Here is a 14,862-nt window from a genome sequence, read left to right on the forward strand (position 1 = left end):
TGCAAACGCAAACCACTCTTGGTGTTTTAGGGTTCAAGGGATATAATATGCATTTGTTTTACGTAAACATATAATATCGATATGACAATAATAGCACATATCAAAATTACCTCATGGGTTCTGCCTTTGTAGAGTGGCCGTGGTCTCGGTCTGTCTTGGCTAGGCTTTGGGCCAACGTTGGGGGCCAACGTTGGTTTTACTGAACCGTTAGAAGGCTGGGAAGGCTGTGACCTTTGGTTGGAGGATAGCGTTAGCTTGAGCTTCGCCTTGTCGCTCCCTTCCGTGAACCTTATCGTGCTCGTATGGAAATCGTCGATTACATTGGCATCGTTCTTTGTGATGTTGGTCACAAAGTTGGTCGTAGATGGCGGTGGTATCGCCCTCGGGGGAGGCGCGGGCGCATCGGATATATCGACCAGTTTCCTCGTCGATATGATAGGGTAGCGGAGGGGAGGATGGGGACGTACCGGTAACCGGGGCGGAGGGCAGGGTGTGAGTGTTTTCTGCAAATAAAAATTTGATAATGTGCCACGGTGCCCCCTAATGAGCGTACTGGAAAGTACATGCGACGTGCATGTACGTTTACGATTATTAGATACAATTGTGATATTATACATGCTAACATTTAAAGCGACTAATGATTGAAATGAAATGCCTTTTTGAAACGATGCGACATAAAGAAAACTGCAACCTCAACTTCAATACGACCAACGTTTTAATTGCAATCCTTGCTTACAGTTGCTCTATTGAATAACGGCGGATACCACTATCCATATCAAAAATGCGAAAGTTTGTTTGTTTGTCAGTTAATTCACGTCGCAACGTTGCAACTAGCAACGCATGTTTGTTCTTATTGAGGGTTAAGATTTAACGATAATTGTAACGTAACTTTAACCACCTGTCACGCAATTGAAATTTTAGCGAAATATTAAAACAATCCTGTATAAAACAACATAATTATTAAGAACAAGAATAAAGAAATAACAATAAAAAGAAAATTCAAAAAGACACTTCATTATTCTAATTTAAATTCTATTTTTATAACTTTTGAAACGTTAAGGACAACATAAAAAAAGAATACTGCAACAAAAATTATTGTTATCGAAATTACGTGTGTGTAGTGTACAATAAAAAACTACCCTCTTTCTAATAAAAATTTACTAAGCTTCTCACACACAAAAAGAGTACTACAATAACTTCTTCTTTCTTGCCTTTTCCCACGCTACGTGGGGTCGGCACAACATGTCTTTTTCTTCCACTCACTTCTGAACGTGTGTGAAGAAGAAAAAAAGTACTACAATGTATAACTGCTAATCTCTTCGGACGAATCCATCGTATAATTGGATATTTGACTCCAGTTTTTTTATTACTTTATTATAAACTAGGATAAAAATAATGACGTAAACTGAAAAAAACCAATCAAATCGATCAAATAACAAAAAAAGTTATATTCATTTAAATATTTCTGATTAGACAGAGATAGCAATAAAGCATTTTGACGTCACACCTTACAAATGTCATAGTAGCTTCGTGCGGCTTCATACAAATTTTCGTTTTGCGAGAAAGGGATAAAAGACCCTCCCCACTCCAAAATTAAAATGCCTGTAACTTTGTTAATCTTTGTTGGATTTTAATATTTCAGCGTAGGTACGTCATTACTTTAATCCTAGTTTATAATAAAGTAATAATATTTATCAAATTCAAAAGTAGGAAAATACCCAATTATGATCGAACTTTACTTACAGGTGAGTTCGTTTAATCATTAATTATTGGTACTAATAAAATTGTATGTGAAATGCCAATTTTATTGGGAATAAAAATCTCCACTCCCTATTCAATTTTATCACGATCTTCAAGTTACCTCTACACGGAGCAATTTGTAGACTCCAGCGGGATGATTCGCTTACACTGACTGATACTCACCGAGCTCATATGACATTAGTTGGTTGTACATTGCTGCTTCATTGAGTGATATAGTTGCATTTTGCAACGCGCGAACTATCAACGTTATCGAGATGTGTACTAAGCCTAATCATTTAATACGACTTTTGTAAAGTGCTTATGTGTGTGCGAAGCTCCAATGTAATGAATCAAAAGCTATGACATAAACACAGCGAGCATACTTAGTATAGACGGCGCCAAACATCTACCAAAGTATGACGGTTTGTGACGTACGGTGTGACGATGCAATCATTTGCGCAGGTCAATAGTAACAGCCGCACTCAGAGTAGCTTAATCGTTACTTAAGATTGAGTTAAACGAGACAGAGTTATCTCTCACATAAATCTGTCGCGTTTTAACTCAATCTTCAGTAACGTTTAGCGACTCTGAGTGCGGCTGTAAACGGCCAGGATCTCGAGGCAAGAGTTTGGATAATTGCGCATGTGTACACTCAACCACTCGCTCTATAAATGATTAATGTATACGCGGCAGACTGTACGAAGACACGCGGCAGCCAATGCGAGAGCAAAGTATGACGTGATAGACAGCCAACCAATCACAGACACTAACCCGTGCGTCGTGACCCGCTAATGAGACCCCAAATATGAATTCTGCGCATACCAGATTATGCCTTTAGCTTCTTAATAAGCCATCTAAATTGTTGGATTGGCTGAATTTAAGCATCGTCCAAACCTGCGCGAAAGCAACTACGAAGCGGGAACATCAGCCGCACCTACTGCACGTAGATACGGGTCGTGGACGCTCCCGCATCCCGCGTTCATGACGCGCAGGTGTGGTCGTAGTTATATGGTTACATAAATGCATTTTATCCAATAGTGAGTGAGTATAACCCAATCAGAGGTGAGGTGTAACTGTCAAATTACGGCCATAGAGCCTCCGATTGGCTGACACTTTTCTGCTATTAGCTAAAACACTAGCAAGATTACCACAAATTAATGCAATATCAACACAATGTGGTGCGGCTGAGCTAAGTCAGTATGTTATTCGAAAATGGTTGCGACGCTACTTGTCCTGTATTCAGAGCGCTCTAGATGTTTGGCGCCATCTATTATTTGTGAAATACAATTAAAGCTTTCCATTGAAACACCGGACCGTGCCATGACCGCAATCGTACAGGGTATTTCTGGTAGTCAATCGGTAAACTCGTAACATATCTTTGAAGCTATGAATAAATTGATAACACTATAAAACGTGACTTGTTCATTCAAATATATACGAAATGATATTTTAGTGCGTGACATAAGGACTCGCACGTGGTGAAACCCGTTCTCATGTAAAATATGTTCATTCAAATATACACGAAATGATTCTATAATGAGTGACATAAAGACTCACACAGGTTAAAAGTCGTTCTCATATAAAATATGTTCATTGAAATATACACGATATGATTCTTTAGTTAGTGACATAAGGACTCAAACGGGTGAGTAATTGTACTTATGTAAATATATTCATTCAAATAAACACGAAATTATTCTTTAATGTAAATATGCTATGTAAATATGTTCATTCAAATAAACACGAAATTATTCTTTAATGAGTGACATAAGGACTCACACGGGTGAGTAACTGTACTGATGTAAAATATGTTCATTCAAATATGCACGAAATTATTCTTTAATGAGTGATATAAGGACTCACACGGGTTAAAACCCGTTCTTATATAAAATATGTTCATTCAAATATGCACGAAATGATTCTTTGGTTAGTGACATAAGGACTCACACGGGTTAAACCCCGTTTTCTGCATTATAACCTATATTATATCCATCTTTAACGCTAGTATTTATTTAACATTTTTAATTAGTTGCTTTTTAGTAAGTATTTATGTGTAATGTACTTAAATGGTTTTTCTTTATATTCGCGATTATCATTATGACTTGAAAGTTCATCACCATTCAGGAGACGACATTTGACGGTCATAGCACGGTGTAAGCGAAAAGAGAAGAGAGGAAGAAATGTTAAGAAGGTCATATTAATCACTCACAGCTCTATCCGCGAGGCTTATATCGGAATTGTGCGTGTTCCCGGGAAGGCTGTCGCGGCGCTTGTTGAGGAGGAATTCCATTTCCGTCAGAAGGTCTAGCGGGAGGGTCGGGGGAGGCTCCCGGGGAGGGACGTCGCGGGAGGGAGTCGAGTCCGAAGAGTCTGAGGACACGGGCGTCGCGGAGCCGCACGATAACCTGGGGACAAATAGATTATATAAAAAAATTATTTATGCCATGGCCTATAAAGTGTTAGTACAATTTTTACTTTTGGTTCAGTGATATCTGGTAAAATATTAGGGATTCTTCGGGATACGGGATCAAATTTTTTATTAGTTTCACTCCATAACTCCGTCAAACTTCGCACGTAAATTATTCTTGAGTGACATAGGCTATATTTTTTTTTTAAAGCCGGTGTTCCGGTAGTAGTATATAAAATTAAATCAGTTAACTTGTATGGAGTGTCGGAGAGTGGTATCAGTGTGGTTAGTTACCTGCTGTCATCAGTAGTGTTAACGGAAGATGGCCTTGATCCGGTCTTGGGCATTTTGTTCTTCAATCCTCTAACAGCCGACTTCATATTCTTACCGCCTTGTCGGACCTATTAGACAAAACGAACATTTTAATCCTACTAATATTATAAATGTGAAAGTGTGGATGTTTGGATGTTGGGATGTTTGGATATTTGTTACTCAATCACGCAAAAACGGCTGAACGGATTTAGATGAAAGTTGGAATGGAGATAGATTATACCCTGGATTACACACAGGCTACTTTTTATCCCGGAAAATCAAAGAGTTCCCGCGGGTTTTTGAAAATTGTAAATCGCGGGCATCAGCTAGTATTAGCATAATACATTTAATAAATAACACATTTTTCTTTAATTGTCAGTGTTTTGTGCTTTCGCTTCTGAGCTTGTGACGTTATTACTAGGTACGAATACGTACCTAATACATAATGAATAAACAGTAAACAATGAACGCACGCTAGACCACACCGCTATCTTCTTCAAACTAAATTCAAACTAAGCAATCAGAATCAAAATAATACTCTAGCGAAGATTGTCATGTCGGATTACAGGGGAAGCCGGATTAGACAGGGGCCGGACTACCGGGAGTCCACTGTATATCATTTCTCAATGTATATAAAATAGTAAAGAATGCATGCTATCCCCAATATAAAAATAAGAAAAAATAGTAAAGATTGCATGCAGTAAATACAGATAAAGAAACCCTGTGCAGATTGTAAGTTGAACAGTTTTGTATTTCACGCCATTCACTACTTTGTGGAAATAACTAATTACTACACTTTAGTTCCATAGTGTTAACTACCCTCATGTTTAAAAAAATAAGTTTTAGGGAGTGTTTAACAATTATAGATACGAATAACAGGCTATACTAATAGTATACATATATTGCTAAATAAACAGTATAAACAGACAGATAGACAGACACACTTTCGTATATTTATAATATTAGTATGGATAATCTAAATACATAACAGGAAAAGCTGACTGGCTGAATGACTGATCTATCAACGCACAGCTCAAACTACTGGACGGATCGAGCTGAAATTTAGCATGCAGATAGACATTACGACGTAGCCATCCGCTAAGAAAAGATTTTTAAAAATTCTACCCTTAAGGGTGCAAAATAGGGGTTCGAAATTTGTGTAGTCCACGCGGACGAAGTCGCGGGCATAAGCTAGCATATTATTATATTGTACCAGATGATGCCCGCAACTTCGTCCGCGTGGATTTAGGTTTTTAAAAATCCCATGGGAACTGTTCAATTTTCCGCCTATGTCCTTCCCCGGGATGTAAGCTAACTCTATACCAAATTTCATCAAAATCGGTTAAATTTGGTTGGGCTGTGAAAAGCTAGCAAACAGACTAACAGACAGACATGCTTTCGCATTTATAATATTAGAATGGATTGTTTAAAATAAGGGGGCGTCCATAAATTACGTGAGGTGTTTTTTTGATTTTTCTGTCCCTCCCTCCCCCCTGGTGAGATGTCATGAGATTTTATTCAACCCCCTCCCCAAACCCCCAATCTCACGTGAGATTTTCAAAATGTGGGTTTCTTACGTAAACGCGTTGGATTGTTATTGTAAAAATAAAAAAAATGCTTCGTGCTTTTATTTACGACTAGTTAACACCAGTAATCAATATTGCGGAGAGTTTAAGAGTGTAATAAAAATTTAACAATAGAATACTTAAAATGAAATTATTTTCTTTCGAACGAATTAGTGATTGATCTTAGTCGTATTACGATTACGCTTAAGATTAATTCTTATGCATGAACAATCTGGATTAAATGGACCAAAATAGTATAATTTTTTTGTTTCAATCAGAAAAAAAAATTGCGTGAAATTTGCCGAGACCCCCCTCTCTCCAACGTAAGATTAGATGAGATTTGACTCGACCCCCCCCCCCCTCACGTGATTTATGGACGACCCTAAGTATATAAAGTGTTCCCCAAAGTAGTGAATAGCGATAATAAAACATGAAAACAAAGTAAATTGAAAAGGCATGGTCTGAAACTCACCGTTTTGACAGCCGACTGTACTGCGGGATTCGCCTGCAAATATTCACAGTTTAAAGCAAAACAAAAACCCATGTACTTACTGCATGCAACTTAGTGATCAATAGCGAAGCATTTTTTATATTATCTACTCTTATAATAACAGTTACATTACTAGCCATTTATTTTATTGTAGTGAAAAATTTCCTTAGACGCGTTAGACGACGACAAAAATTCCCGCGAAGTCGCCGGAATTGGGTATTTTACTACTTTTGAATTTGATAAATATTATTACTTTATTATAAACTAGGATGAAAATAATGACGTACGCTGAAAAAATATTAAAATCCAACAAAGATTTACAAAGTTACAGACATTTTAATTTTGGAGTGGGAGGGTCTTCTATCCCTTTCTCGCAAAACGAAATTTTTTATGAAACCGTACGAAGCTACTATGGCATTTGTCAAAATGACGTCATAATTCTATATTGCTATCTCTGTCTAATCAGAAATATATGCTTATAACTTTTTTATTATTTGATCGATTTAATTAGTTTTTTCAGTTTACGTCATTATTTTTATCCTAGTTTATAATAAAGTAATAAAAAAAATTGGAGTAAAATACCCAACTGACAGTTCTCCATAATGTTCTCAAAGGTGTGTGAAGTCTACCAATCCGCACATGGCCAGCGTGGTAGACTATGGCCAAAACCCTCTGTGCTGTGTAGTGAGCCGGCGATGGGTTGATCATGATCATGATGATGAGACTTACCTTATCTTTAACGTTCTTGAAGAAGGCGCCGCCCTCTTTCTTGACGCTTTTCGCCCAGTCTCGGGACTGCTGCTTCAGCCTCTGCCCGCTGCCCGTGCTGAGCTTCTCAGCGTAGTGATTGCACTCCACCTCGAACTCGTCGTTGAACCCGCGCCCCGAGTTCAGCAGCTCCAGCCTTTCGTCTATGAACTGGAATAGAATAAAATAAAATATTTTATTATAGTATACTATAATAAAATATATATAAGGGGAAAATCTATAAAATAGTCGTTAGACCTGTCACATTGTATGGCTCAGAATGTTGGGCGGTAAAAGGGACGGATGAAAGGCGAGTACATGCGACTGAAATGCGAATGTTGAGATGGATGTGTGGTGTGACAAGGATGGATAAGATAAGGAATGAATATATAAGGGGTAGTTTGAAAGTAGCGCCAGTGGTAGAAAAGATGAGGGGTAATAGGCTGGCATGGTATGGGCATATAATGCGGAGGGAAGAAAGCCATGTCACTAGAAGTATGTTAAGTATGCATGTGGAAGGAAAAAAGAGGAGAGGACGACCAAAGAAAAGGTGGATGGATTGCGTGAAAGAGGATATGCGTGAAAAAGAGGTGGATAATACGTTGACGAATGACAGGAATGAGTGGAAGAAGAAGACATGTTGTGCCGACCCCACGTAGCGTGGGATAAGGTAAGGAAGAAGAAGAAGTATACTAGCTTATGCTTGCGACTTCGTCCGCGTGGACTACACAAATTTCAAACCCCTATATTATCCCCTCAAGGGTCGAATTTTCGAAAATCCTTTCTTAGCGGATGCCTACGTCATAATAGCTATCTGCATGCCAAATTTCAGCCCGATCCGTCCAGTAGTTTGAGCTGTGCGTTGATAGATCAGTCAGTCAGTCACCTTTCCCTTTTTATATTTAGAGATAGTCCCATAGATTCTTTCGTTGTGTCTGCCACTTGCAAACGTTCAAACGTCCCATCGAGTCCACAGAAGTTTTTTACAAATTCATTTTCCGATCAGCTGTTTGCAGGATTGTACTGTTGGAGATTCTTTAAGTCCTCATATCTTCCATGGGTATCACACTACGAGGCTCATAATTTTTTTGGTATATCCTAACCAACATTCCTAACCTCAGCTTGATGGAATGTTACATACATTATCTAGCACCTTGTTTTATATAATATAATTGGGCTTACAGGCAATAAAATTTATGATTTGATTTGATTTGATTTACCTGTTGAAAAATCTGCGATTGTAGTATTTTCCTCAAGAACGGTTGCATGTTCTTCCTCGTTCTGACAAAGGCGTCTGCTTTAAACGTTATCTGTTGACCCTTCTCGATTCTGTACGTATAGGACAAAACAAAATATATATAGATATAACACTAGATGTAACATTACCACGAAAAGCATTATCCATAGAAATATGTAGTACATGTCGAATATATTATTACTAAAAGAAAACATAATCCAAAGAAAATATTTGACTGACTCTCACTTCACATAAAAGGCACTTATATTTTTATAAAATATTCAATATTTTTTCTTTTAATCGAATGGCAAAAATATTTTATAACATTATTTCATATGACAACAATGATAAGCAACTGGAAATTTCTGGTAATCCGATTTCATAATTAGACACTATATCAAAGACCGAAAAAAAAAATTAACTCCAAATAATATAATAAAAATAATATAATAATATAATGTAATAATAATAATAATATATAACAAATAATATAATAAAATAAAACATATAATAAAATAAAAATATAACTAATAATATAATAATATAATAATATAATAAAACAAATCGAATTATAAACGTGGTGTTTTAGATTACTCTAAAAGATTTTCATTTATGTCAGTATCCATATTATATAACGCGATAAAAAAATATTTTATATAAAAAACTATAAACGTTTCAAAACAATTTGAAATAGGTGCGTTCGAATGCAATGTCAGTCAGTCAATACAAAATTATTTGTATGTACACTATCTTATAAAGCCACAGCATACTTGAATCAATTGATTGAACCGACACTTCTACGCTTCACCGGGGAATTACGTCGTTTGGTTCTCATTTGAATATGTTCAAAGATCATAATCATGATCAACCCATCACCGGCTCACTACAGAGCACGAGTCTCCTCTCAGAGTGAGAAGGGTTTTGGCCATAGTCTACGCTGGCCATGTGCGGATTGGTAGACTTCACATACCTTTGAGAACATTATGGAGAACTCTCAGGCATGCAGGTTTCCTCACGATGTTTTTCTTCACCGAAAAGCAAGTGATATTTAATGGATTAAAACGCACATAACTCCGAAAAGTTACGAGGTGCGTGCCCGGGATCGAACCCCGACCTCCGATTAGAAGGTGGACGTCCTGACCACTAGGCTATCACAGCTTGTTCAAAGATGCATCAGCTCAAAGTGGTGATATCTTAGTGGTTACCATGTCAGCCTCGGGAGGTCGAAGATTCGATCGAAAGACTCTTCGAACTCTTCTCGAACTTTTCGGAGTTATGTGCGTTTTAAAGTAACTAATTATCACTTAGCGTTTAAACTACCGTGAGTGATTTCCATTATAAATAATATCTATCCCGACTGCACATGACTGGCGCGTGCGCGAACTGACTCCCTTGAAAAAGGACCCCGGATGGGTTCGAAACTAGTCGGGCTAACATCGACTGGACACGTGAGTGCAGCCGGGATAGATATTATTTATAATTATCACTTGTTTTAACCGTGAAGAAACACATCTTAAGGAAACCTGCATGCCTGAGAGTTCTCCATAATGGTCTCAAAGATGTGTGAAGTCTGCCGATCCGCACCGGGCCATCGTGGCGGACTATATCCTAAAGCCTTCTCATTCTGAGATGAGACTGCTCAGTAGTGCGCCGGCAATAGATTGATCATAAAGATGATGAACCTAAATTTACGGAAACCACTTTGGCTAGTCTTTGCATAAAGGATTGAAAGCAAGCAAGTCTGAATCAAGGAAGCGCTTTATATGGTAGTTGACTTTAATGGGTTGATACTTGATGCACACAGTCCTCGCGATCATTACTCTATTGAATAAATTGTATTCTAGCACTGCAACAACGTATTACAAGTGCAATTGATAGTATCATCATTAGACCCTGTTATCTTGTTGCATTGTACACTTCAAAACAAAACTGTGGAAAATAAAAACCGGCCAAGTGCGAGTCAGACTCGTGCAACGAGGCTTCCGTACTACAGTCGTATTTTTTCGACATTTTGAAATGCGATTTAAAAAACGATTATGCATCAAAATAAATAAAAATCTGTTTTAGAATGTACAGGTGAAGACCTACAATACACCACTTGATATAGTTATATTACTTCGAAAATTGAAAATTCTAATTATTATTTCATGACCACAATTTTATTGTTTTTGTGTGATGTAACCACAAGAATGGTGGTTTTCAGATTTTTCCCCGAAAGCCAGCTAAAAGTCCCACCTACCTGTCAAATTTCATGATTCTAGGTCAACGGAATTCTGCACTTTTGTGAAAATTTATAATTTTGCTTTTTAAAATATATAATTTTATCATTTTTTTGTAAGTAGATATATTTATGTTAGTTAGTACTCGTAGTTTAATTAGTGTAATTGGGCTTTATGGCCGTTATAATTAAATAATAATAAACGGGAAGTACCCTGTAGGTTTCTTGACAGATCGACCTGTTAGGAGGTCCGCTTCGACAGTCTTTTGAAAAAAAAAACCACAAGAAATGTCCAACGAATTTAATTTGGAAATTCACACACACGGAACTTTTACTTCACGCGAATACAGTAGTTTCAGTGTTAACTATTCAATATGGAAATGTGGACTGCCTCGCCGCCTCGCGGGTTGTTCGCTTTATATAAATTGAAATGCTGAAGCAGCGAATTAACACATCATGTTAAAATTATTAATTTATAACATTTCCCCCCTTTAAACGAAGCTTTAATTTAAAATAAAGCGTAGTAAAAAAAAAGAAAAGGAAAAGGAGAGAAATGGTAAAATATTCTACATAATTTAATTATTTGTAAGATTTCTTTTGGATGCACTAAGATTTCGAAGGTCTACAGATGCGTTATCTTCATCATCTGTTATCTGTGACATTTCAATAGAACTTTGGATTTTGTTTTCTTTATGCGAAATCTTTTTGCGATTACATTGGTAAAAAATTTGGATGCAGAATTCGTTGCAATTACGTTGTTTAAAACATTTGACAATCTTATAACATAAAAATAGAAAAATTAACGAAATAATTATATAAGTAAAAGCAGAATAATACGAGCTATATTTTATAAAATGAGATTCCTCTTGGATCCTGTTGATTTGCAACTCAAGATCGTTGAATTGGTTTATCGAATTTTTTAAGGAATCTAAATTAATATTACTTAGGTTAATAGGTGATAGAAGAGGAATCGTTTTGTTAACAATCTCTTGGTTGCAGCAGTTATCATTAGTTATATCAAAATTAATATTAAAGTTATTATTATCAATAGTTAAATTTGAAATGGTAGAAGGTATAAATTGAATCGTTTTAAAGTAACCAATGCAACCTTTGTTCAGTTTTAATATTCCAGTGCCAGATATAGAATAATCCTTAAAGTTATCATTACAATTGATAGTTAGTTTGCTTGTTTTTGACTGTACAAATATCCATTGATTATTTTTTAATTTATGCCATATGTCAATAAGACCATATAGGATTTTCGGTTCACATTCCCTTGGTAAAGATAGAGTCACTTCAGTTAAAAGTTTTGTCTCGCATGAAGGATTCGAATTTACAGAATAAATTGACTCTAATTTACAGATGGAATTTTCACTATTTAAAATAGTACAATCTCTTAAAGTATCTAATAATACGTAATTTAATCTATCGTCAGTTATAGCTAAATAGGGTTTAGTAGGTTTGATTAAGGCAAAACTTTTGGATTGTCCTTCGTAATGAGGAGTCGGGAGCGGGATTGTTTTATAGACGTTATACTTAACGGGAGAGACAAGAGGGATCTGTATTACAAATACTATCTTATTGTTATAGAAATAGGAGACTAACTTAGATATATCTATAATAGTATGTATATTTTCGATACTTAGTGCTACAGGAAAATCTAAACCTTTATTGATTGAGTTTCTGTGTTTAGACAGTTCATCATACAGTTTTACAGGACTTAGAACAGAAGGATGTAGAACATTAACTTTTGAAAACAAAATTGCGTTTATTACAGTATCGAGAAAATTTGAGATAGCTAGTAAAGAGCTTTCGATTATATTAACTAAGCTATTAAATCTAGTTAAATACATTAATTTTTCATTATCACTAGTAACATAAGACAATATATCGTTTAATTTATTAATCTGAGAGTTTAACTTTATCTCATTTTGATTTAACCTAGAAATAGTAGAATTAAAAGTATTAATAGACGACTTAACTATATGAATATTATCTTTCATTAAATGAAATATCTCAGATTCAGATCTCTGACAAGAGCTAATTGCAGCATCATATTTTCGGGCATCTTCAGCATCTAAAGTGCCAAAGAAAAACTTAAGGATTTCACCACCAAATTCTAAAGATCTTTTGAATCTAGCAGGATTTTCGCTTGAGATAATATGAGATAGAGATTGAGCCTTGAGATAATTGGATTCTAGAAGTACTTCAATTGGACTAAAAACATTTTTGCAGCTAGAGTACTCTTCTGGTTGCAACTTAGCACAAACTAGAGAGGTTTTAACAATCAACCGGTCAACTTTGTCAAGCTGTGGTTCCAATGAGACGGTGTTGAGATGCGTGATTACTCTCCAATAATCATTGTAGAAATAAATTTTTGTAATGGGGTCGAAATATATTCCAGGGCTATGCGTTATGGGTGTAATCATTGGCTCAGACGAGACGTAGGAGAAAAATCTGAAAAGAATGATAAGCTTAAGTTACAGCGAGCTTAATTAAATTAGTATGATACTTAACATGTTTTCTATTTATTAATAAAGTAACATTATGTTTTCCATTTATTTTAACGATTTTGTAAGGGCCTTTCCATATTGGAGATAAGGCTTTACGAAGTCTGTGATGGTATTTTAAATATACCATGTCACCAACTTTATATTCTATGTTAGGATTAGAACTTGAATCATAGATTTGTTTTGAAGATTCTTTACTTGATCTAATATACTCTAAAGCTTTTTCGCGGCTTACTTTCATTCTATACTGAAGCGCACGGACATACTCGTGGTATGTAACATTATTATCTGTGTCGTAGAGAGAATTAGGAAGGGTTGGTTTCTGTCCAAACAGAAGTTCAAACGGAGTAAATTGAGTAGTAGTATGAGGAGTTGTATTATACGCGAGAACAGCTGTTGCTAGGTAGCAATGCCAATCATTTTGATTTTCGTTAACAAAGGATTTTAGGTATTCTTTAAGAGTAGCGTGGCTGCGTTCCAGCGCACCGTTAGTTTGGGGATGGTAAGGGCTAGAAAGTAAGGGTTTGATTTTGAAAATATCGGTAACTTGTTTAAACAGTTCTGATGTAAAAGTCATGGCTTGATCAGTAAGGATCATTTTAGGAATAGCGAATAAGGACATAAAGTGGACCAGATTACGGGCTACTTCTTCACTTGTTGAAGAAATCATAGGATAGACACATAGGAATTTGGTAAGATTATCTTGCAGAGTCAGAATGAACTTGAACTTTTGGAAACCTGCTTCAGGTAAGACACCAACTATGTCCAGAGCTAATCGTTCAAAAGGCTTTGTGCTCGTGGATGTAATAACCATAGGAGCTTTATTGCAGGCTCGTAAAGGTTTGTTAACTTGGCATAGTTTGCAAGACTTCACATAGCGTTCTATGTCAGTTCTCATTCCTTTCCAGTAGTATGAGGCTTTAATTCGACTATACATCCTATTCACACCAGGATGTCCTGCTATGGGAGTGTCGTGATTCTCTTTGAGAATTGTAGGAACTTCAGCTGGAGTTGGAAATATTATTTGATTTTTATAAATATGTATTTTGATATCAGTGTTATGAAATACGTAGGAAATCATATTATAAATTTTGGTATAGGATAATTTAGTAAAAGGTTCAGAGAAATCGGAGATAGCTATTTCATCAATGCTAGGGTGATGTGATATAAGTTCATCACGAAGCATCATCAAAGTGTCGTAAATGGAGCGAAAAGTTGTCTCATCGTAATGATGAACCTTGGTAAAAAGAAAATAATATGTTTTATTATTTTTTGTAACTGACCTTACCGAACATTGTTCACGTTCGGCTTCTAACAATGAAGCGGTGTCGGTTATCTGAGATAATAATTCCTCACAATGTGGCATGAGTTGTCGAAATCTAGAGAAAACGGGGCATGCAATAATTTTGCATTTGGAAGATGTAAAGCCGTGAGTGTTCTTCAATTTTTGTGTTAGAATCTGGTAAAGAGTTTGTAAGTTGTTTCTTAAAATATGCCTCGTAGGAAAGCTTAGTAAGATTATCTGTATTTATAGCATGAATTGGGATGCGAGACAGAGCGTCTGCATTTGAATTTAATTTTCTAGGTTTGTAAATAATCTCGTAATCGTATTCCTCAAGTTTGAGGCGCCAACGGC

General features: G+C 36.1%; 1 protein-coding gene across 4 annotated transcripts in view; it reads right to left on the reverse strand.

Moving 5' to 3' along the window:
• LOC117995347 (DENN domain-containing protein 1A) overlaps positions 1-14,862 on the reverse strand; it is a 38,744-nt gene that overhangs the window by 10,501 nt on the left and 13,381 nt on the right. For 2 of the 4 annotated variants that reach the window (XR_011238427.1, XM_034983352.2), the window contains exons 8-13: positions 8,482-8,590; positions 7,244-7,432; positions 6,497-6,529; positions 4,442-4,548; positions 3,950-4,145; positions 111-503 (exon numbers count right to left, since the gene is read on the reverse strand). Coding sequence is in view for 3 of the 4 variants with exons in the window: in XM_034983352.2 (XP_034839243.1) it covers positions 111-503; positions 3,950-4,145; positions 4,442-4,548; positions 6,497-6,529; positions 7,244-7,432; positions 8,482-8,590 (1,027 nt within the window). In the remaining variant the exon portion in view is untranslated. The remainder of the gene's footprint in view (positions 1-110; positions 504-3,949; positions 4,146-4,441; positions 4,549-6,496; positions 6,530-7,243; positions 7,433-8,481; positions 8,591-14,862) is intronic. The other 2 variants (XM_034983353.2, XM_034983355.2) reach the window with 2 other exon arrangements.

The sequence above is a fragment of the Maniola hyperantus genome, chromosome Z (genome assembly GCF_902806685.2).
Source record: "Maniola hyperantus chromosome Z, iAphHyp1.2, whole genome shotgun sequence".
NCBI classification, from domain to species: domain Eukaryota; kingdom Metazoa; phylum Arthropoda; class Insecta; order Lepidoptera; family Nymphalidae; genus Maniola; species Maniola hyperantus.